Genomic DNA, 23,161 nt, shown 5'->3' with positions numbered 1-23,161 from the left:
CAAGTCCATGCCGACACACTTAAATGGGACTTTTATGATAGGTAAGGGGAACAGAGGGGCCTTCTTTATCCCTTCGGGGTTGGGGTATTGACATCTTACACAGGACGCACAATGCTTTGCCACATCCTTATAGACCCCGGCTAATAAAATCTGCACAAAAGGTATTTCAGTGTGTTTTCTTTCCCATAGTGTCCACCCTGTGTGATTGTGGGCTAATTGCATTACGTGGCCACAAAAAGAAAGGGGCACTAATAGGTGTGTTTTTACATGCTCCCCCTCCTTCACAGATCGATATAGCAAACCCTTGTGAACAAAAAAATATGGTCCTACCTTATCTGGTTCTTGCTCCTGTACCTGCTCCCAGGCATGGACAAGGGTCTTATCATCCCTCTGGGCTGAACGGAAGCTAATCGGGGCTGCCTCAACTGGGTCTGGCAGGGAGATGGGAAAAGCATGGTGTGATTTCTGGTTCTGGGTATACAGATGTTTCGCTCTCGGTCTCTCATTTTTACTTTTCCTGTTCTTGCCTGTTCTATCCTCCAAGGCACTGTCACTAAAGGGCGCTTCGTGTAACCAAGATAGCATATCTTTTTTTGTCTCGTCTAAATAGTGTTCAAACATGGGGTGGTCTTTACCGATAATGACTGCCTCTGGTAACTATGGAATGACCCCTAATTTCTGCATTTGGGGATCGTTTGAAATGTCTAGCAAGCCCTCCGCCACGGGGTATGACTTGGTATCCCCGTGAACGGTGAATCGCACTGGCTCTGGGGTGACCAGGGCCCCCGGGACCTCAGGACCCCCACAGGGCCCTTGAAACAAAAGATGGGCATCGGTGGAGCGGCCCGCAACGGCGGGTCCGCTCGTACAAAACTAAAAGGAACTTGTGCCACGCTCTTATGTCCCGCTCCCACTCTGCCTCTCCCCACCCGGACTCCCTGGCTGAACTTACCGGCTGGGGGGGGGAGGCAGAAGTCCTCTGTCAGCGGTGGCATGCGGGGCTCTCCCTACTCATGGGAGCCCCGCCCGTCAGTGCCCTGGTTCACCCGGTTCCCCATTTCGGGACCGGGACTTAGAGTGGGGCCCGCGAGGCTCGGTGCGGCTTCTCCCCGGCAAGGGAGAGAAGCGGAAGTGGAGCCCGCGAGACTCTGGCTTGTGTCGTCGGCCCCGTCCTCAATCAGGCAGCAGGCCGAACATCTCCTTCCGGTGCTTCACCCAGGCTGCGGCGGTGAAAGCACGGGGTGGGCCCCCGCTTCTGTTTTAATTAGTTTAAAAAGGCGAAATGAGGGGTAGGCTCCCTCCAAATCGGGCTAAAAAGCAGGGTAGGCTCCTGCTACGTAAAATATACAACTAGTGGCAATAATGCTGGGTGGGCACCTGAGATCAGGAGGCAAATAAGCGAGGTGGCACCCGCAAGACCGCCATCACAGGGGAGTCCCCACGCTCGGAATTCCCCCTCCAGCAGCACAGTGCAGCCCCGGGGCAGCAAAGCTCCAGTGCCCCAAGGGAACGCCGGCAGCACGTTTTCTCTTTAGATAAAAACCAGGTGCTTCTCAAAGCGAAAGCAGCCCTCCTAGGAACACAAGGAACTCAGTTCAAGACTGGGGCAAAGGAATGGAGCAGACTGCTCCCCACACAGGAAAGCCCTCCAGGGCCAAGGCAGAAGAACCCCAGGCAGAAGTCTTCCAGGCATCCAGGGGCAGGGCAGGGCCCAGGGAGGCAAGCCTTCCCCTGGGCCCCAGCAGCAGCAGCATGCCCCTGGTAGATTCAAGTAGGAGAACAAGAACATTTTACATGGGGTCACTGCCCCTTTTTATACACACATTTCCTTTGTCTCCAAAGGTGCAGGCAAGGGGAGAACCAGTTCTAACTGGTACTGGAGCACTTTGTTGTGCTCAGCTCCCCTCTCTATTCACAGGAGAGGCCAGGGACAGCAGACACACCACAGGGGGTGGAGCCAGTATTGTGGAGGGAAGGCCCAGCCCTATTAAGGTCCAGTCCTATTCAGGTCCCAGGTGCAACTCCTCCCTCCCATCAACATGCAGATCTCCCTATTCACCACCGGGAAGACCCATCCTGCCTCCTGGAGCCAAGCACACCAGCCAGCTCCTGTCAATCACAAGCCAGACAGTCAATTCACATTCACTGCACACAGAAATGCAAACTTCTAAAAGTGGCACTTCTACACTAGACACATTAAATCTGCGCACACCGTCGCGCAGCATTTAATCTCATAAATTCGCACATACCAAACTCGACCCTGCAGTCCTCTCACATCAGGAACTACCATGGACACTCATATCCCTCATGCATTCCTATGGGAGGGCAGGCCAATCTCGCCCCATGCACTCAGAGAGTGCACACACTTTACACTGGGCCACAGAGCTAAAGTGCCCAGAGCCAGAAATCACTATCATTATGTAATATTAAAAGTCAAAAAGTTCAGGCGTGAACCTGCCAGATGGGCCAAGTCCAACAAACACCTTTTCAGTCACTTCTTCCACAGTGGACACATGAGGACTCAGCCAGCGGTTTTCCAGATCCCTGATCCTGTAATATAGAGCACGCGGATTATCCCCAGTGGTTCGCCTTTCTTTACGGAATTTGGCCCTGTAGTATTTCTGGTCGCATCCTAACCGTTCTAGGACGGCTTTTTTCACATCCTCGTATGCGGTTGTTCCAGCGGGGTTGGCGGCCTGGTAGGAAGCTTGGAGCTCCCTGGCCAAGAGAGGGGCTATGTATTGGCTCCACCTTTATTGTGCTTCTTAAAGGTAGGGCAGGGGTTGTATTCCGAGATTGTTCTCAAATGTGGCTCAGGCCAAAATAACAAAACAAAAATAATCAGTCAGGAGTCCGATTTTTCCTGTTTCGGTCTTTCTTGAATTTGAGGGTTCTTGGACCTCCGTGCTCTTGGTCTTCAGTAGGTATGCTCGTCAGATGAGGGAAGGGAGGTGGCACCCGCAAGACCGCCATCACAGGGTAGTCCCCACGCTGGGGATTCCCCCTCCAGCAGCGCAGTGAAGCCCCAGGGCAGCAAAGCTCCAGTGCCCCAGGGGAACGCCGGCAGCGCGTTTTTTCTTTAGATAAAAAAAAAAGAAGAACCAGGTGCTTCTCAAAGCGAAAGCAGCCCTCCTAGGAACACAAGGAACTCAGTTCAAGACTTGGGCAAAGGAATGGAGCAGACTGCTCCCCACACAGGAAAGCCCTCCAGGGCAAAAGAGCCCCAGGCAGAAGTCTTCCAGGCATCCAGGGGCAGAGCAAGGCCCAGGGAGGCAAGCCTTCCCCTGGGCCCCAGCAGCAGCAGCACGCCCCTGGTAGATTCAAGTAGGAGAACAAGAACATTTTACATGGGGTCACTGCCCCTTTTTATACACACATTTCCTTTGTCTCCAAAGGTGCAGGCAAGGGGAGAACCAGATCTAACTGGTACTGGAGCACTTTGTTGTGCTCAGCTCCCCTCTCTATTCACAGGACAGGCCAGGGACAGCAGACACACCACAGGGGGTGGTGCCAGTATTGTGGAGGGAAGGCCCAGCCCTATTCAGGTCCAGCCCTATTCAGGTCCCGGGTGCAACTCCTCCCTCCCATCAACATGCAGATCTCCCTATTCACCACCGGGCAGACCCATGCTGACTCCTGGAGCCAAGCACACCAGCCAGCTCCTGTCAATCACTAGCCAGACATTCAATTCACATTCACTGCACACAGAAATGCCAACTTCTAAAAGTGGCACTTCTACACTAGACACATTAAATCTGCGCACACCGTCGCGCAGCATTTAATCTCACGAGTTTGCACATACCAAACTCGACCCTGCACTCCTCTCTCATCAGGAACTACCATGGACACTCATATCCCCCATGCATTCCTATGGGAGGGCAGGCCAATCTTGCCCCATGCACTCAGAGAGCGCACACACTTTACACTGGGCCACAGTGCTAAAGTGCGCAGAAGCCAGAAATCACTATCATTATGTAATATTAAAAGTCAAAAAGTTCAGGTGCGAACCTGCCAGATGGGCCAAGTCCAACAAACACCTTTTCAGTCACTTCTTCCACAGTGGACACATGAGGAGTCAGCCAGCGGTTTCCCAGATCCCTGATCCTGTAATATAGAGCGCGCGGATTATCTCCAGTGGTTCACCTTTCTTTACGGAATTTGGCCCTGTAGTATTCCTGGTCGCATCCTAACCGTTCTAGGATAGCTTTTTTCACATCCTCGTATGCGGTTGTTCCAGCGGGGTTGACGGCCTGGTAGGAAGCTTGGAGCTCCCCGGCCAAGAGAGGGGCTATGTATTGGCTCCACCTTTATTGTGCTTCTTAAAGGTAGGGCAGGGGTTGTATTCCGAGATTGTTCTCAAATGTAGCTCAGGCCAAAATAACAAAACAAAAATAATCAGTCAGGAGCCAGATTTTTCCTCTTTCGGGTCTTTCTTGAATTTGAGGGATCTTGGTCTTCAGTAGGTATGCTCGTCAGATGAGGGAAGGGAGGAAAGCAAACAAAAATCGGTTGGGGTCAGTACCGATACTAGTTTTGGTCAGTCTGTGCTACCACCACCGGAGATAAAGTGCAGGAGGGGTTTGTGGGGAGTTTTGCATCGTATTGCCACCACTAAAGTGCCATACCTCCCTGTGTCCCCACCCCACCCCCCCACCCAAATGGTCCCCTGATAGGCACTTGCTTTAAGCCACGGCCCGTGCCTCGGACCTTGGCATTGGGACCCGGGGCATCTTCTCTCCCCTTCGTCCCCTTGAGGATAATGCTCTCCTGGCTCCGTCTTCTTTGCTCCGCCTTGGTACCCCCGTCTTCCGCTCCGCTCTTGTCCTCCTCCGTTCCGTTCGTGTCCTCCTCCTCTCCGTTCTCGCCTTCTCCTGCTCCGCTCTCGCCTTCTTCGGGGTTCTCCGTCCTCAGATACCGCAGACCCTCAACGTCTCCTCTGGATGCTTTATGCGTCCCGCGTCTGCTTCTGTTCGCGACTCCTCCCCTCTTGCAGGGTCCACAACTAGACTGCTGCCTGCTTCTCGGTTGGACTGAAGCGGCACAGTCATAGTCCACTTCCGGTCTGCCCCGCTTTCCTCCTCCTTACAAGGAGGAAGGGGCCATCACATACTGTACAGTGTGATGGCCAGCAAAAATGTTCTCTGAGTGAAATTGCTAGAGAGGGAGCTAAGAACACAAAGGAGGGACAGTGCCAAAAATGCACTAATACCATGCCAGCATTTCTGAATGCCACAGATAACAACCAATTGCAATCGAGGGTGTTTGTAGATACATCAAGTAGGGTCTTCTTCAGGACTTGGTGGTTGGGAATTCACAAGATTCAATCTATTAACTCCTCTGAGCCTGGAAGGAGTTCTTATTCAAGGATCATCAATCAACCAGCTGTTCATACTTTAGCTGTGTACCCCTCTGGATGTGCTAATCGGCCTTCAGGGGCTAGTGGGGTCAAGGTATTCGCTGTATTCAGTCCTTGGAGATCGTCATGTATTGATGCCAAGGAGTGCTTACTTCCCACACCTCCGTAAAATACTGTATTCTCGAATGTCTCTCACCATCTAACGGTCAGTCACTACTACTCGTGCTTTCTTCTTTTGTCCTGAAGAAGACCCTACATGATGTATCTACAAATATATATATATATATATATATATATATATATATATATATATATAGATATATATATATATATATATATATATTCACTGAAAAAACCATAGGTTTCACACCAGTTATAGTTAGCTGGAAATTTTACTTGCATAAAACCATTGAAATTCCCACGTTATAGTTAGTTGGACTCACTATAACTTGCGCGTGCAATGCACTGCTGATGACGTCACATATTACATCACTCATGACATGGTCAGTGACATCACTCATGACATCACCGATGCGCCCGAGCGCATACGATCGCGCAACGTAAGCGCCCCCGGAAGCGCCTACGTTCGCGCCGCGTAAGCGCCCCCGGAAGCGCTCCGGAGCGCGTAGCGTAAGCGCGTCAAGCCATGTGACTTTAAAATAAAACTTTTCATTGGTTCAGAACATTTTTCTTTCCAAATATTGAGAAACCCACCCATTTCTCTCACTATTGCTTTGTACTTGGAGAGAGCAAGAGGTGTTCTGTGCATTATCTGCTTCTCAAAGTTTCCTGATCTACAGCAATGACTGAAAGGGAGTCATCGAGCAATGATTTTGATGGTTTTTTGCCTGAGGACCCTCCTCACCACAAAACAAAGGACCACTTCATTTTGAAATGTTTTGACATCCCTGAAGGAAAAAAAAGGTTAATGCTGCTAAGGTAACCTGCAAGATAAGTGGCTCTATTTTATCCAGAGGCAATCCTAATAGGAAATATAGCTTTGGAAATGCTACTTTAATTATGCATGTCCAGAGAATACATCCAAATAACTATGCCAGGGAGAGTGTCAGGGACCTGGCACGGAATTTACCAAGAGATGGCGGCAGCACCTCCACTGGTGGAGCAACACCTTCAGGAACACCACGTGGAAGAATGGTCCCTAACGTGCAGCCGGTCAGTGGAGTGGTGTGGCTCACTGGTTAGAGGCGGCAGACCCGTAAGCAGAGGACGGCCCGGGACCAGGGTTCGATTCCCGACGCAGCAGGGTCGTGGACCAGGGTCAGCGGGCTCGATAATTCTCGCCTCGGTGCCTACTCCAGTCAGGGACCACACTCGGCAACTCTGGGCATTAGCTTGCCTCATATTCACAACGGCCCCCCCAGACCGCCGGGGATGCTTGGTTGCATCTTAGAGATACCCATTAGGGACCATCTCTCAGGGTGAGCCAGGACGGGTTCCCCAGCGGTCGAAGCGCGGAGATACTCCTACGGGAGTCGATTCTAGCGCTATATAAACCCACAATTAATTAATTAATTTGCATGCATAAAATTTCTATGCGTGGACTGTGATGAACTGCTCTGTTATGGGGAGCAGAGCGTTGAACTCATTGCTATGAAGAGACAGGAACACCGCTGCCCTCCCCGTCCCTAATTTTTCAAAATTTTTTGCTCCTGTTGAGCAGTTTTGGAATCCCTGTTTTTGTTTTTCCCCTGAAAAAAATCCCAAAAATATATAAAAGTATAAAAAAATATTTAAAAAAGAAGAAAAAAGTTATTTTCAGAACTACCTCCAATTCTCAAAAAAGAGTTGTATTTTCACTCTAATTTTTTACAGTTTTTCCCCGTGGTGCGCTCAGGGTACGCGTACCGGAGCGCGCACCTGTGAGTGCACCCAGCGCTTACCCCACTAATTTTTTTTTTAAAAAAAAACGTTTTTTTGCCCTTAAGAATCCTTCTAGGCCCACCTCAGAAAACCTAGGGGGTCAGGGGGTGTCTACTCTGCCCCCTTTTGGTCATTTCCCCCTTTGTTTTTGCCACCTCTTGTGTCTCGATCCTACCGAGACACAAGATGGCGGCCGCTCCGGACTGTTTGGAATGTTGACAGACACCCGAGAGCCAATCAGCTTTCCGCTCGCGAAATCGGGTCGCGCGCTGGTACGCGCCCCGGTGCGCGTACCGGGGCGCGCTTATAGATATATTTTTTTTTTTTAACCTAATATACTTAAAATCCACTGGAGCGCATATCTTGAGACATAGCAAAAGCACATCGGGCTACCAGTCCCTACAATTCTGCCAAGTTTGGTGGAAATCCATTCAGCCGTTCGGGCTAAAAGTGAGTCCAACCGCCCTATGGAAATTAACATGGGGAAAACACGTTTTGGGACCCCCCTTTTATCTCGGCCCCCGCTTGACAAATCTCCCCCAAACTTTCAGGGAAGGAGCAGAGCGGAGCGGGCCATCTTCTTTGAGAAGATTCGTCCACCGGCGCCAAAGTTATTCCCAATAGAATGTTGCGGATTTCCTACGGAAAACAATCCTAACTATAACTACCTACTGGCGACCGCCAGTAGGTAATATATATATATATATATATATACTGGGTTGAAACTTCGACGTACAACCACCTCGTGTCCTGGCTCACAACAGCAATTAATTTAAGAAATAGGATTAGCTAAAGTGAAAGACATGACAAAGACGGAGATTTTATATTATTGTCTTGTTTATTGTTTGAATTTGAAAGGTCATCCCTTTGCACTATATGTCACCACAGTCACCCATTGAATTGTCTGTGTATTTGTTATTGTGTTTTATTTGTCAGACATCCCCCATTGGTATCATCTTATTGTATAGAATTGTTTACACAATTGGCAAGAAAATTAGAAAAACAGAACAAATAATTTAATAAATATCTTTTTTGATTAAAACTTACTGAGGTGTGGTACATTTATAGAATTGATTGAGAAAGAAATAATCGGGTTCTGAACCAGTACCCCGTGGTACTTACCCAACGGAACCGCTTGTAGCTTTATAACTATTAACCCAGGTTCCGAGGGATACAGGGTGACCCCTTTCATCTTAATGGTTGTGTATAAATAGTCACACACACTGAGCACTAGTCCTCAGCCACTGCTCTTAATACTGAATCTGATTTGAAATACAAGTCTTATGTGATGTTCATCCTTTGTTCCTGTGGCTGTCATTGCTCTTTAATACAAAGATGATGTGTGTATTACAGGTGTAATAATGTGAAGATTCGGTGTCCAGAGGTGGTGAAGACTTATAAAGGTAAATGTCATTGTGATGACTAGCTCTGTGTGTTACTGTTCATGAAAATGGGATGTGGTAGTATGGTATGGTGTTGTGTGCTATGAAATTCTATGGCATGTGTGGTATGGTATGGAATGTTATAGTGGTATGGTATGTTATGGAATGCTATGGTGGTATGGAATGGAACATTATGATGGGATGGATGGTGTGGTGTGCTATGGAATGGTATGGCATGTATGGTATGGAATGGAATGTTATGTGGGATGGATGGTGTGGTGTGCTATGGGGTGGGATCATGGTATCGTAAATAAGGATATGGTATGTTATTTAATTGTAATGTGCACTCAAGTCAGGGTACAGGTACTTGATTTGTGTCTTTTCCAGACTTTTCAAGATTTTTACTTCTTCATTCTGTAGATGTGCTGCAGCATTTCCTTTGTTTAAATCATTCATGTTAAGTTTATTGGAATTTAAGATGCAGTAATTTTACACCTTAAATTAATGATACTGCTAGGACTGAAAACTGCGGCCAACACAGTTATTGAAGTATTCTAAGGTTTACACTATTGAATGGGAAATTACCTCAGAATTCGGTATTTACCGCATAATACATTCTGTGTTCCAGAGTTCTAGTGACTACAATGACCAAGCACATGTATCACTATTTAAACAAAGAGGGGGGACACAGGGAGCGATTGGGAGGTCCAGTGACACGTGCTCCCAAGTAGATACTTTAAACAAACTAGAGTCAATGTTCCTATAAGGAGGACAAACGTCCAGAGAAAAAGAGAGATAACTTGAGTCGTTCTACTACTCTGTGTGTGGGGGACAGTGTGTCCTTATCATGATGCCCCGAAGAATATCATGCTTCATCATTGGGCTGGTGCTCCTCGTCGGTCCGGCGCTGCAAAGCCCTACGGGTCCCCCGAAGGTTCACTTTTTCGGACATCTTCTGTCAAACATAATTTTTTTTGTCAAACATAATTTTCGGACATCTTTTGATAAAGCTGTTTGGGTGCATGGGGTTAAGTGGCAGTGAAGTCCTAAATGTGTGGTTATAAAATGACTGGAGGGAGTATAGGACATTTTATTAAAGAAGTGATCCCACTGTCATTATTAAAAAGATGCAAAGAAATGAGTGCTGCTGTGAGGGGTGTTATGTCCCTCTGTAGCTAGTTATGTAGTATAGCCCTAATTGGATGCTTTAGGTCAACATGTTTTGTGCTATCTCACGGTCTCTGGAGGAGATCCAAAGCGCTTCTTCAGGACCAATCAATAAAGTTATTTAGGAAAGAAAGAGTCCAATGTCCTGAATTAATCTAGTGCCACGAGAAAGATCAAGGAGTAGTAATCACTTGAGAGCGGGGATATTGCCCCATGAAAATCGGTCTGTGGGTCACTCAAGACTGTAACTCGAGAATAAAGGAGCCGTTACAACTGCAGAACTCACATCTGCACATTGAGTAGTAGAACGACTCAAGTTATCTCTCCTTTTCTATGGATGTTTTTCCTCCTTATAGGAACATTGACTAGTTTGTTTCAAGCACATGTGTCTACTCTGACCTAGTGTGTACATCTACACTGACCTAGCACATGCACCTACATGGACCTAGCACATAATCTTACACTTACCTAGCACATGCACCTACACTGACATAGCACATGCACCTACACTGACCTAGCACATGCACCTACACTGACCTAGCACAGGCACCTACAGTGACCTAGCTCGTGGACCTACACTGACCTAGCACATTCACCTACACTGACCTGGCGTCTGTATCCACACTGACCTAGTGTCTGCATCTACACTGACCTAGCACATGCGCCTACACTGACCTAGCACATGCACCTGCAATGGCCTAGCACATAATCCTACACTTACCTAGCACATGCACCTACACTGACCTAGCACATGCACCTACACTGACCTAGCACATGCACCTACAGTGACCTAGCTCATGCACCTACAGTGACCTAGCTCATGCACCTACACTGACCTAGCACATGCACCTACACTGACCTAGTGTCTACATCCACACTGACCTAGTGTCTGCATCTACACTGACCTAGCACATGCACCTACACTGACCTAGCGTATGCGTTTACACTGACTTAGCGCATGCACCTACACTGACCTAGCGTATGCGTCTACACTGACCTAGCGCATGCGTCTACACTGAACTAGCGCATGCACCTACACTGATCTACCACATGCACCTACACTGACCTAGCGCATGCACCTACACTGACCTAGTGCATGCTCCTACACTGACCTAACACACACATCCGTCTACACTGACCTAACACATGCACGTACAATGACCATGTGCATGCATCTTCAATGACCCAACAAATGCATCTACACTGATCTAGTGCACACATATAGTTTATAAGATATTCCCTAACAGTCTACACTCACACCTTGCACCCACACCGAGGCCCGCAGCAACACACACATCTGCGCTCATGCAGGCACACACACACACTCACAATAAAAGACGACAGTAGAGTACTGCTGCACTGATTTCTGCAGATAATACCCAAATTCCATGTCATTTTCCTGCTATAATTTGTGCCAATTCAACCAAAGCGGAATGTGTCTCCGATAATATCTGGTTCAGTGGTACCGCATGTGGTAATACTGCATGTGCTACTACTGCATGTGGTAATACTTCACATGGTTATGCTGCATGTGGTTATACTGCATGTGATAATACTGCACACAATTATGTTGTATGTGGCTATACTGCACATGGCTATACTGCACATGGCTATACTGCACATGGCTTTATTGCATGTGGCTATACTGCATGTGACTATACTGCATGTGGTAATACTACACGTGGTTTTGCAGCGTGAATCTTTCTGGATTCACTATGCTGTGCATATTCCGCAATCTGGTGGTTGGGTCCGGATCCGTAGTCTTTTTTCTCTTTTTTTTTTTTGTCGTAGCCCAGGTGGGCGTCGACGTCCCACCATTTGGTGTACCTTCGGTGACGTCGGCGTGCTTCCGGCGGAAGCTACCACCCTTGGTCGCCATCTTCAGATTCTTTTTTCCGCCGTTGGGTCTGGATCGTCGCGTGAAGCTCCACGAGTTTTGGAGGAGGAAAGGAGAAAATATAGCAAATCTTCAACAGAGAAGACCTGAGAAGATCGGGAGAAGAGGACCTTTAGAGAAGAGACGACGAAGAAAGGAGAGAATTTCGAAATTTTCGACGTCCTTGGAGGAATGCGCACACAGGGGGCCCCCTGAGCGCAGGGATGTACAAGACGCCCTTTAAATTCTGCAAGAACTGCCACCACAATTCGCACAGAAAGACCAGCACCCAGTCTGCAACCTCTGCCTGCCTATCGACCACGAGAGCAGAGACTGCAACGCCTGCTTCGTCTTCAAGCCGAAGACACTCCGAGTTCGAGAAAGACAGAGGACGGCTCACCACACAATGCAGGGCAAGGGCCAAGCCCCGACGCTTTACGAACTTGGCCTCTCCACAGACGACGAGGACAACATCGCCGAAGGCCCAGATGACTTCATGGTCGCTGAGACCGATAAGAAAACGCCTGATAAGGTAGGAGAGTCTACGACCCCGAAAACTCCCACAGGGCCTCGGAAACCAGAGGCAGACTCTCGAAAGTCTGAGCCCAGAGCCTCGAAAGGAGCACCGGCGCCGAACAAATCGACGACCGAAGCTGCATCCTCCGAAAAAGAGCTCAGCGGATCCTCCGAGAAGGACTCCCGGAGGCCGAAGACCAGCGAAAAGCAAAGGTCATCGAAGCAGAACCCCGAAAAAGGGCCTTCGACTTCGACGTCGAAAGAAAAGGAGCCGAAGAAAGCTTCAACGTCGACGGCGCCGCCGAAAAGGGCGGCTGAAACGCTCGACGACGAACAGGCTGCAGAGATGCAGAGAAAGAGAAAGAGGCTCAAGGCCGAAATGGAGAACATCCTTCAGAGAAGGAAGGATTTCGATGAAAAAATGAGAAGTTACAAGATCCCCTCGAAGCCGACATCGAGCGTCGCTGTGGTACAGGAGCTCGAGGAGTTCGACGTCGAAGAGCCGCCGAAAACTCCGGAGCCTTTGGAGCACGAAGAGGAGGAAGACCTCTACTACACAGAAGGGGATTACGGGGAGCAGCAGTCAAGCTACGGCTCAGGTTCCTCGACGGCCCAAGACCAGGAATGGCAGGACATCGAGGCCGAAAACCCAGAGGAGGTGGTAGAAACATACCCCTCGAGGCCTTCACCACCGGATGACATTGGGGCATACAATGAGGTGGTCAGAAAGGCGGCAGCAGCTTATGGAGTTAAGATGGAGGAGGAGAAGCCAGAAGCAGACTTCCTGCTCGAGACATTGCTCCCCATACAGACAAGAAGTCAGTTCCTGCCCATGCTCAAGAGTATCACAGACCAGGGGAAGGAAGCCTTCAAGGATCCGGCTACGTGCAGATCAGTAACGCCGAGGACGGAGAAAAAATACAAATTCTCCTCCCAAGACCCGGCTTACATCAAGGGATCCGTCACAGCAGATTCTATAATCGCTGCAACTGCCAGGAAAAGGGCAAACGTCCCAACAACGTCTGGACCCCCACCTGACAAAGAAAGCAGGAGGATGGATCTAACTGGCAGGAAAATTGAGAGGAACGCCGCAGCACACTGGCGGATGGCGAACACCAACGCCCTCCTGAATAGGCATCAATACCAGCACTGGGATGAGATGGGACAGTTGCTCAAGCACCTCCCGGAACAATACCGTGAGAGGGCATCACACCTTGTGGAAGAGGGGAAGAGCATCGCCAATTCGTGCCTGAAGACAGCCTTGGATGGGGCAGAAACATCCAGCAGACTGATGGCTATAGGCATCACTGAGAGAAGGCAAGCCTGGCTCAGGATCTCAGGCTTCAAGGCTGAGGTCCAGAACAACATCCTGAACACACCCCCAGTTGATGAGAAGCTCACACAATTGAAGAAGGACAACGAGACAGCAAGGTCCATGGGGGCCCTGCAGTTCAGGGGGATGAGAAGAGGCACTCCTACACGGAGGCCGAAGGGCAGAGGTGGAAGTCAGCGAGGAGATTCTCACCAGAGTTTCCACCAGTGGCAACAGAGTGACAACCAAGGCCACCAGGGCCAGCAGAGGCAAGGCTGGAACTACCAAAGCAGGGGCCAGTCCTTTCGGTCAAGAGGAAATGGACAGGGCCAGAGAAGGAGAGGCGGTGAACAACCACCCTCTAAGTGACTTCACACGGGAGAAGGTGCTCCATCACCCAAACCCTCCGGGGGAGGAGCACGGAAAAACAAAGAGGAGAGGGCTACACGGACAAGACACAAAGGAACATGTAACGCCGGTAGGAGGAAGATTGAGATTTTTTCTCCAGGAGTGGAGAAAAATAACAACAGACAAGTGGATACTCAATATTATGCAGTTCGGATACTGCATAGAGTTGGAAAAGAGGCCACCAAACAGAAAACCAAAGAAAAGACAGCACTCGGGAAGAGAGCTGCAACTACTTCAAGAGGAAGCCAAAGAACTCCTCCTCAAAGCGGCCATCGAACGAGTCCCTTTCAAAGAACGGAACAAGGGAGTGTACTCAAACTACTTCCTAGTGCCAAAAGTGGACGAAAGCGGACTAGTTTGTTTCAAGCACATGTGTCTACTCTGACCTAGTGTGTACATCTACACTGACCTAGCACATGCACCTACAATAACCTAGGACATAATCCTACACTTACCTAGCACATGCACCTACACTGACCTAGCACATGCACCTACATGGACCTAGCACATGCACCTACAATGACCTAGCACATAATCTTACACTGACCTAGCACATGCACCTACACTGACCTAGCACATGCACCTACACTGACCTAGCACATGCACCTACAGTGACCTAGCTCATGCACCTACACTGACCTAGCACATTCACCTACACTGACCTGGCGTCTGCATCCACACTGACCTAGTGTCTGCATCTACACTGACCTAGCACATGCACCTACACTGACCTAGCACATGCACCTACAATGACCTAGCACATAATCCTGCACTTACCTAGCACATGCACCTACACTGACCTAGCACATGCACCTACACTGACCTAGCACATGCACCTACAGTGACCTAGCTCATGCACCTACACTGACCTAGCACATGCACCTACAGTGACCTAGCTCATGCACCTACACTGACCTAGCACATTCACCTACACTGACCTGGCGTCTGCATCCACACTGACCTAGTGTCTGCATCTACACTGACCTAGCACATACACCTACACTGACCTAGCACATGCACCTACAATGACCTAGCACATAATCCTGCACTTACCTAGCACATGCACCTACACTGACCTAGCACATGCACCTACAGTGACCTAGCTCATGCACCTACACTGACCTAGCACATGCACCTACAGTGACCTAGCTCATGCACCTACACTGACCTAGCACATTCACCTACACTGACCTGGCGTCTGCATCCACACTGACCTAGTGTCTGCACCTACACTGACCTAGCACATGCACCTACACTGACCTAGCACATGCACCTACAATGACCTAGCACATAATCCTGCACTTACCTAGCACATGCACCTACACTGACCTAGCACATGCACCTACCTTGACCTAGCACATGCACCTACAGTGACCTAGCTCATGCACCTACACTGACCTAGCACATGCACCTACACTGACCTAGTGTCTACATCCACACTGACCTAGTGTCTGCATCTACACTGACCTAGCACATGCGTCTACACTGACCTAGCGTATGCGTCTACACTGACTTAGCGTATGCACCTACACTGACCTAGCGCATGCGTCTACACTGAACTAGTGCATGCACCTACACTGATCTACCACATGCACCTACACTGACCTAGCGCATGCACCTACACTGACCTAGTGCATGCTCCTACACTGACCTAACACACACATCCGTCTACACTGACCTAACACATGCACGTACAATGACCATGTGCATGCATCTTCAATGACCCAACAAATGCATCTACACTGACCTAGTGCACGCATATAGTTTATAAGATATTCCCTAACAGTCTACACTCACACCTTGCACCCACACCGAGGCCCGCAGCATCACACACATCTGCGCTCATGCAGGCACACACACACTCACAATAAAAGACGACAGTAGAGTACTGCTGCACTGATTTCTGAAGATAATACCCAAATTCCATGTCATTTTCCTGCTATAATTTGTGCCAATTCAACCAAAGCGGAATGTGTCTCCGATAATATCTGGTTCAGTGGTACCGCATGTGGTAATACTGCATGTGCTAGTACTGCATGTGGTAATACTTCACATGGTTATGCTGCATGTGGTTATACTGCATGTGATAATACTGCACACAATTATGTTGTATGTGGCTATACTGCACATTGCTATACTGCACATGGCTTTATTGCATGTGGCTATACTGCATGTGGCTATACTGCATGTGGTAATACTACACGTGGTTTTGCAGCGTGAATCTTTCTGGATTCACTATGCTGTGCATATTCCGCAATCTGGTGGTTGGGTCCGGATTCGTAGTCTTTTTTCTCCTTTTTTTTTTTTTTTTGTCGTAGCCCAGGTGGGCGTCGACGTCCCACCATTTGGTGTACATTCGGTGACGTCGGCGTGCTTCCGGCGGAAGCTACCACCCTTGGGCGCCATCTTCAGATTCTTTTTTCCGCCGTTGGGTCTGGATCGTCGCGTGAAGCTCAAGGAGTTTTGCAGGAGGAAAGGAGAAAATATAGCAAATCTTCAACAGAGAAGACCTGAGAAGATCGGGAGAAGAGGACCTTTAGAGAAGAGACGACGAAGAAAGGAGAGAATTTCGAAATTTTCGACGTCCTTGAAAGGAATGCGCACACAGGGGGCCCCCTGAGCGCAGGGATGTACAAGACGCCCTTTAAATTCTGCAAGAACTGCCACCACAAGTTCGCACAGAAAGACCAGCACCCAGTCTGCAACCTGTGCCTGCCTATCGACCACGAGAGCAGAGACTGCAACGCCTGCTCCGTCTTCAAGCAGAAGACACTCCGAGTTCGAGAAAGACCGAGGACGGCTCACCACACAATGCAGGGCAAGGGCCAAGCCCCGACGCTTTACGAACTTGGCCTCTCCACAGACGACGAGGACAACATCGCCGAAGGCCCAGATGACTTCATGGTCGCTGAGACCGATAAGAAAACGCCTGATAAGGTAGGAGAGTCTACGACCCCGAAAACTCCCACAGGGCCTCGGAAACCAGAGGCAGACTCTCGAAAGTCTGAGCCCAGAGCCTCGAAAGGAGCACCGGCGCCGAACAAATCGACGACCGAAGCTGCATCCTCCGAAAAAGAGCCCAGCGGATCCTCCGAGAAGGACTCCCGGAGGCCGAAGACCAGCGAAAAGCAAAGGTCATCAAAGCAGAACCCCGAAAAAGGGCCTTCGACTTCGACGTCGAAAGAAAAGGAGCCGAAGAAAGCTTCGACGTCGACGGCGCCGCCGAAAAGGGCGGCCGAAACGCTCGACGACGAACAGGCCGCAGAGATGCAGAGAAAGAAAGAGGCTCAAGGCCGAAATGGAGAACATCCTTCAGAGAAGGAAGAATATCGATGAAAAAATGAGAAGTTACAAGATCCCCTCGAAGCCGACATCGAGCGTCGCTGTGGTACAGGAGCTCGAGGAGTTCGACGTCGAAGAGCCGCCGAAAACTCCGGAGCCTTCGGAGCACGAAGAGGAGGAAGACCTCTACTACACAGAAGGGGATTACGGGGAGCAGCAGTCAAGCTACGGCTCAGGTTCCTCGACGGCCCAAGAACAGGAATGGCAGGACATCGAGGCCGAAAACCCAGAGGAGGCGGTAGAAACATACCCCTCGAGGCCTTCACCACCGATGACATTGGGGCATACAATGAGGTGGTCAGAAAGGCGGCAGCAGCTTATGGAGTTAAGATGGAGGAGGAGAAGCCAGAAGCAGACTTCTTGCTCGAGACATTGCTCCCCATACAGACAAGAAGTCAGTTCCTGCCCATGCTCAAGAGTATCACAGACCAGGGGAAGGAAGCCTTCATGGATCCGGCTACGTGCAGATCAGTAACGCCGAGGACGGAGAAAAAATACAAATTCTCCTCCCAAGACCCGGCTTACATCAAGGGATCCGTTACAGCAGATTCTATAATCGCTGCAACGGCCAGGAAAAGGGGAAACGTCCCAACAACGTCTGGACCCCCACCTGACAAAGAAAGCAGGAGGATGGATCTAACTGGCAGGAAAATTGAGAGGAACGCCGCAGCACACTGGCAGATGGCGAACTCCAACGCCCTCCTGAATAGGCATCAATACTAGCACTGGGATGAGATGGGACAGTTGCTCAAGCACCTCCCGGAACAATACCGTGAGAGGGCATCACACCTTGTGGAAGAGGGGAAGAGCATCACCAATTCGTGCCTGAAGACAGCCTTGGATGGGGCAGAAACATCCAGCAGACTGATGGCTATAGGCATCACTGAGAGAAGGCAAGCCTGGCTCAGGATCTCAGGCTTCAAGGCTGAGGTCCAGAACAACATCCTGAACACACCCTTCAAGGGGAATCACTGTTCGGAGCCCCAGTTGATGAGAAGCTCACACAATTGAAGAAGGACAACGAGACAGCAAGGTCCATGGGGGCCCTGCAGTTCAGGGGGATGAGAAGAGGCACTTCTACACGGAGGCCGAACGACAGAGGTGGAAGTCAGCGAGGAGATTCTCACCAGAGTTTCCACCAGTGGCAACAGAGTGACAACCAAGGCCACCAGGGCCAGCAGAGGCAAGGCTGGAACTACCAAAGCAGGGGCCAGTCCTTTCGGTCAAGAGGAAATGGACGGGGCCAGAGAAGGAGAGGCGGTGAACAACCACCCTCTAAGTGACTTCACACGGGAGAAGGTGCTCCATCACCCAAACCCTCCGGGGGAGGAGCACGGAAAAACAAAGAGGAGAGGGCTACACGGACAAGACACAAAGGAACATGTAACGCCGGTAGGAGGAAGATTGAGATTTTTTCTCCAGGAGTGGAGAAAAATAACAACAGACAAGTGGATACTCAATATTATGCAGTTCGGATACTGCATAGAGTTGGAAAAGAGGCCACCAAACAGAAAACCAAAGAAAAGACAGCACTCGGGAAGAGAGCTGCAACTACTTCAAGAGGAAGCCAAAGAACTCCTCCTCAAAGCGGCCATCGAACGAGTCCCTTTCAAAGAACGGAACAAGGGAGTGTACTCAAACTACTTCCTAGTGCCAAAAGTGGACGAAAGCGGACTAGTTTGTTTCAAGCACATGTGTCTACTCTGACCTAGTGTGTACATCTACACTGACCTAGCACATGCACCTACAATAACCTAGGACATAATCCTACACTTACCTAGCACATGCACCTACACTGACCTAGCACATGCACCTACATGGACCTAGCACATGCACCTACAATGACCTAGCACATAATCTTACACTGACCTAGCACATGCACCTACACTGACCTAGCACATGCACCTACACTGACCTAGCACATGCACCTACAGTGACCTAGCTCATGCACCTACACTGACCTAGCACATTCACCTACACTGACCTGGCGTCTGCATCCACACTGACCTAGTGTCTGCATCTACACTGACCTAGCACATGCACCTACACTGACCTAGCACATGCACCTACACTGACCTAGCACATGCACCTACAGTGACCTAGCTCATGCACCTACACTGACCTAGCACATGCACCTACAGTGACCTAGCTCATGCACCTACACTGACCTAGCACATTCACCTACACTGACCTGGCGTCTGCATCCACACTGACCTAGTGTCTGCATCTACACTGACCTAGCACATGCACCTACACTGACCTAGCACATGCACCTACAATGACCTAGCACATAATCCTGCACTTACCTAGCACATGCACCTACACTGACCTAGCACATGCACCTACAGTGACCTAGCTCATGCACCTACACTGACCTAGCACATGCACCTACAGTGACCTAGCTCATGCACCTACACTGACCTAGCACATTCACCTACACTGACCTGGCGTCTGCATCCACACTGACCTAGTGTCTGCACCTACACTGACCTAGCACATGCACCTACACTGACCTAGCACATGCACCTACAATGACCTAGCACATAATCCTGCACTTACCTAGCACATGCACCTACACTGACCTAGCACATGCACCTACCTTGACCTAGCACATGCACCTACAGTGACCTAGCTCATGCACCTACACTGACCTAGCACATGCACCTACACTGACCTAGTGTCTACATCCACACTGACCTAGTGTCTGCATCTACACTGACCTAGCACATGCGTCTACACTGACCTAGCGTATGCGTCTACACTGACTTAGCGTATGCACCTACACTGACCTAGCGCATGCGTCTACACTGAACTAGTGCATGCACCTACACTGATCTACCACATGCACCTACACTGACCTAGCGCATGCACCTACACTGACCTAGTGCATGCTCCTACACTGACCTAACACACACATCCGTCTACACTGACCTAACACATGCACGTACAATGACCATGTGCATGCATCTTCAATGACCCAACAAATGCATCTACACTGACCTAGTGCACGCATATAGTTTATAAGATATTCCCTAACAGTCTACACTCACACCTTGCACCCACACCGAGGCCCGCAGCATCACACACATCTGCGCTCATGCAGGCACACACACACTCACAATAAAAGACGACAGTAGAGTACTGCTGCACTGATTTCTGAAGATAATACCCAAATTCCATGTCATTTTCCTGCTATAATTTGTGCCAATTCAACCAAAGCGGAATGTGTCTCCGATAATATCTGGTTCAGTGGTACCGCATGTGGTAATACTGCATGTGCTAGTACTGCATGTGGTAATACTTCACATGGTTATGCTGCATGTGGTTATACTGCATGTGATAATACTGCACACAATTATGTTGTATGTGGCTATACTGCACATTGCTATACTGCACATGGCTTTATTGCATGTGGCTATACTGCATGTGGCTATACTGCATGTGGTAATACTACACGTGGTTTTGCAGCGTGAATCTTTCTGGATTCACTATGCTGTGCATATTCCGCAATCTGGTGGTTGGGTCCGGATTCGTAGTCTTTTTTCTCCTTTTTTTTTTTTTTTTGTCGTAGCCCAGGTGGGCGTCGACGTCCCACCATTTGGTGTACATTCGGTGACGTCGGCGTGCTTCCGGCGGAAGCTACCACCCTTGGGCGCCATCTTCAGATTCTTTTTTCCGCCGTTGGGTCTGGATCGTCGCGTGAAGCTCAAGGAGTTTTGCAGGAGGAAAGGAGAAAATATAGCAAATCTTCAACAGAGAAGACCTGAGAAGATCGGGAGAAGAGGACCTTTAGAGAAGAGACGACGAAGAAAGGAGAGAATTTCGAAATTTTCGACGTCCTTGAAAGGAATGCGCACACAGGGGGCCCCCTGAGCGCAGGGATGTACAAGACGCCCTTTAAATTCTGCAAGAACTGCCACCACAAGTTCGCACAGAAAGACCAGCACCCAGTCTGCAACCTGTGCCTGCCTATCGACCACGAGAGCAGAGACTGCAACGCCTGCTCCGTCTTCAAGCCGAAGACACTCCGAGTTCGAGAAAGACCGAGGACGGCTCACCACACAATGCAGGGCAAGGGCCAAGCCCCGACGCTTTACGAACTTGGCCTCTCCACAGACGACGAGGACAACATCGCCGAAGGCCCAGATGACTTCATGGTCGCTGAGACCGATAAGAAAACGCCTGATAAGGTAGGAGAGTCTACGACCCCGAAAACTCCCACAGGGCCTCGGAAACCAGAGGCAGACTCTCGAAAGTCTGAGCCCAGAGCCTCGAAAGGAGCACCGGCGCCGAACAAATCGACGACCGAAGCTGCATCCTCCGAAAAAGAGCCCAGCGGATCCTCCGAGAAGGACTCCCGGAGGCCGAAGACCAGCGAAAAGCAAAGGTCATCAAAGCAGAACCCCGAAAAAGGGCCTTCGACTTCGACGTCGAAAGAAAAGGAGCCGAAGAAAGCTTCGACGTCGACGGCGCCGCCGAAAAGGGCGGCCGAAACGCTCGACGACGAACAGGCCGCAGAGATGCAGAGAAAGAAAGAGGCTCAAGGCCGAAATGGAGAACATCCTTCAGAGAAGGAAGAATATCGATGAAAAAATGAGAAGTTACAAGATCCCCTCGAAGCCGACATCGAGCGTCGCTGTGGTACAGGAGCTCGAGGAGTTCGACGTCGAAGAGCCGCCGAAAACTCCGGAGCCTTCGGAGCACGAAGAGGAGGAAGACCTCTACTACACAGAAGGGGATTACGGGGAGCAGCAGTCAAGCTACGGCTCAGGTTCCTCGACGGCCCAAGAACAGGAATGGCAGGACATCGAGGCCGAAAACCCAGAGGAGGCGGTAGAAACATACCCCTCGAGGCCTTCACCACCGATGACATTGGGGCATACAATGAGGTGGTCAGAAAGGCGGCAGCAGCTTATGGAGTTAAGATGGAGGAGGAGAAGCCAGAAGCAGACTTCTTGCTCGAGACATTGCTCCCCATACAGACAAGAAGTCAGTTCCTGCCCATGCTCAAGAGTATCACAGACCAGGGGAAGGAAGCCTTCAAGGATCCGGCTACGTGCAGATCAGTAACGCCGAGGACGGAGAAAAAATACAAATTCTCCTCCCAAGACCCGGCTTACATCAAGGGATCCGTTACAGCAGATTCTATAATCGCTGCAACGGCCAGGAAAAGGGGAAACGTCCCAACAACGTCTGGACCCCCACCTGACAAAGAAAGCAGGAGGATGGATCTAACTGGCAGGAAAATTGAGAGGAACGCCGCAGCACACTGGCAGATGGCGAACTCCAACGCCCTCCTGAATAGGCATCAATACTAGCACTGGGATGAGATGGGACAGTTGCTCAAGCACCTCCCGGAACAATACCGTGAGAGGGCATCACACCTTGTGGAAGAGGGGAAGAGCATCACCAATTCGTGCCTGAAGACAGCCTTGGATGGGGCAGAAACATCCAGCAGACTGATGGCTATAGGCATCACTGAGAGAAGGCAAGCCTGGCTCAGGATCTCAGGCTTCAAGGCTGAGGTCCAGAACAACATCCTGAACACACCCTTCAAGGGGAATCACTGTTCGGAGCCCCAGTTGATGAGAAGCTCACACAATTGAAGAAGGACAACGAGACAGCAAGGTCCATGGGGGCCCTGCAGTTCAGGGGGATGAGAAGAGGCACTTCTACACGGAGGCCGAACGACAGAGGTGGAAGTCAGCGAGGAGATTCTCACCAGAGTTTCCACCAGTGGCAACAGAGTGACAACCAAGGCCACCAGGGCCAGCAGAGGCAAGGCTGGAACTACCAAAGCAGGGGCCAGTCCTTTCGGTCAAGAGGAAATGGACGGGGCCAGAGAAGGAGAGGCGGTGAACAACCACCCTCTAAGTGACTTCACACGGGAGAAGGTGCTCCATCACCCAAACCCTCCGGGG

General features: G+C 50.0%; 1 protein-coding gene across 3 annotated transcripts in view; it reads left to right on the top strand.

Moving 5' to 3' along the window:
* Nucleotides 1-23,161, top strand: part of LOC147710215 (E3 ubiquitin-protein ligase TRIM39-like) — a 229,427-nt gene that overhangs the window by 185,542 nt on the left and 20,724 nt on the right. For all 3 annotated transcript variants that reach the window (XM_086920889.1, XM_086920892.1, XM_086920888.1), the window contains one exon: nucleotides 8,591-8,640. In XM_086920889.1, the coding sequence (XP_086777015.1) occupies nucleotides 8,591-8,640 (50 nt within the window). The remainder of the gene's footprint in view (nucleotides 1-8,590; nucleotides 8,641-23,161) is intronic.

The sequence above is a fragment of the Lissotriton vulgaris genome, chromosome 5 (assembly GCF_964263255.1).
Source record: "Lissotriton vulgaris chromosome 5, aLisVul1.2, whole genome shotgun sequence".
NCBI classification, from domain to species: Eukaryota; Metazoa; Chordata; class Amphibia; order Caudata; family Salamandridae; genus Lissotriton; species Lissotriton vulgaris.
This window is presented reverse-complemented; position numbering and strand designations above follow the sequence as displayed.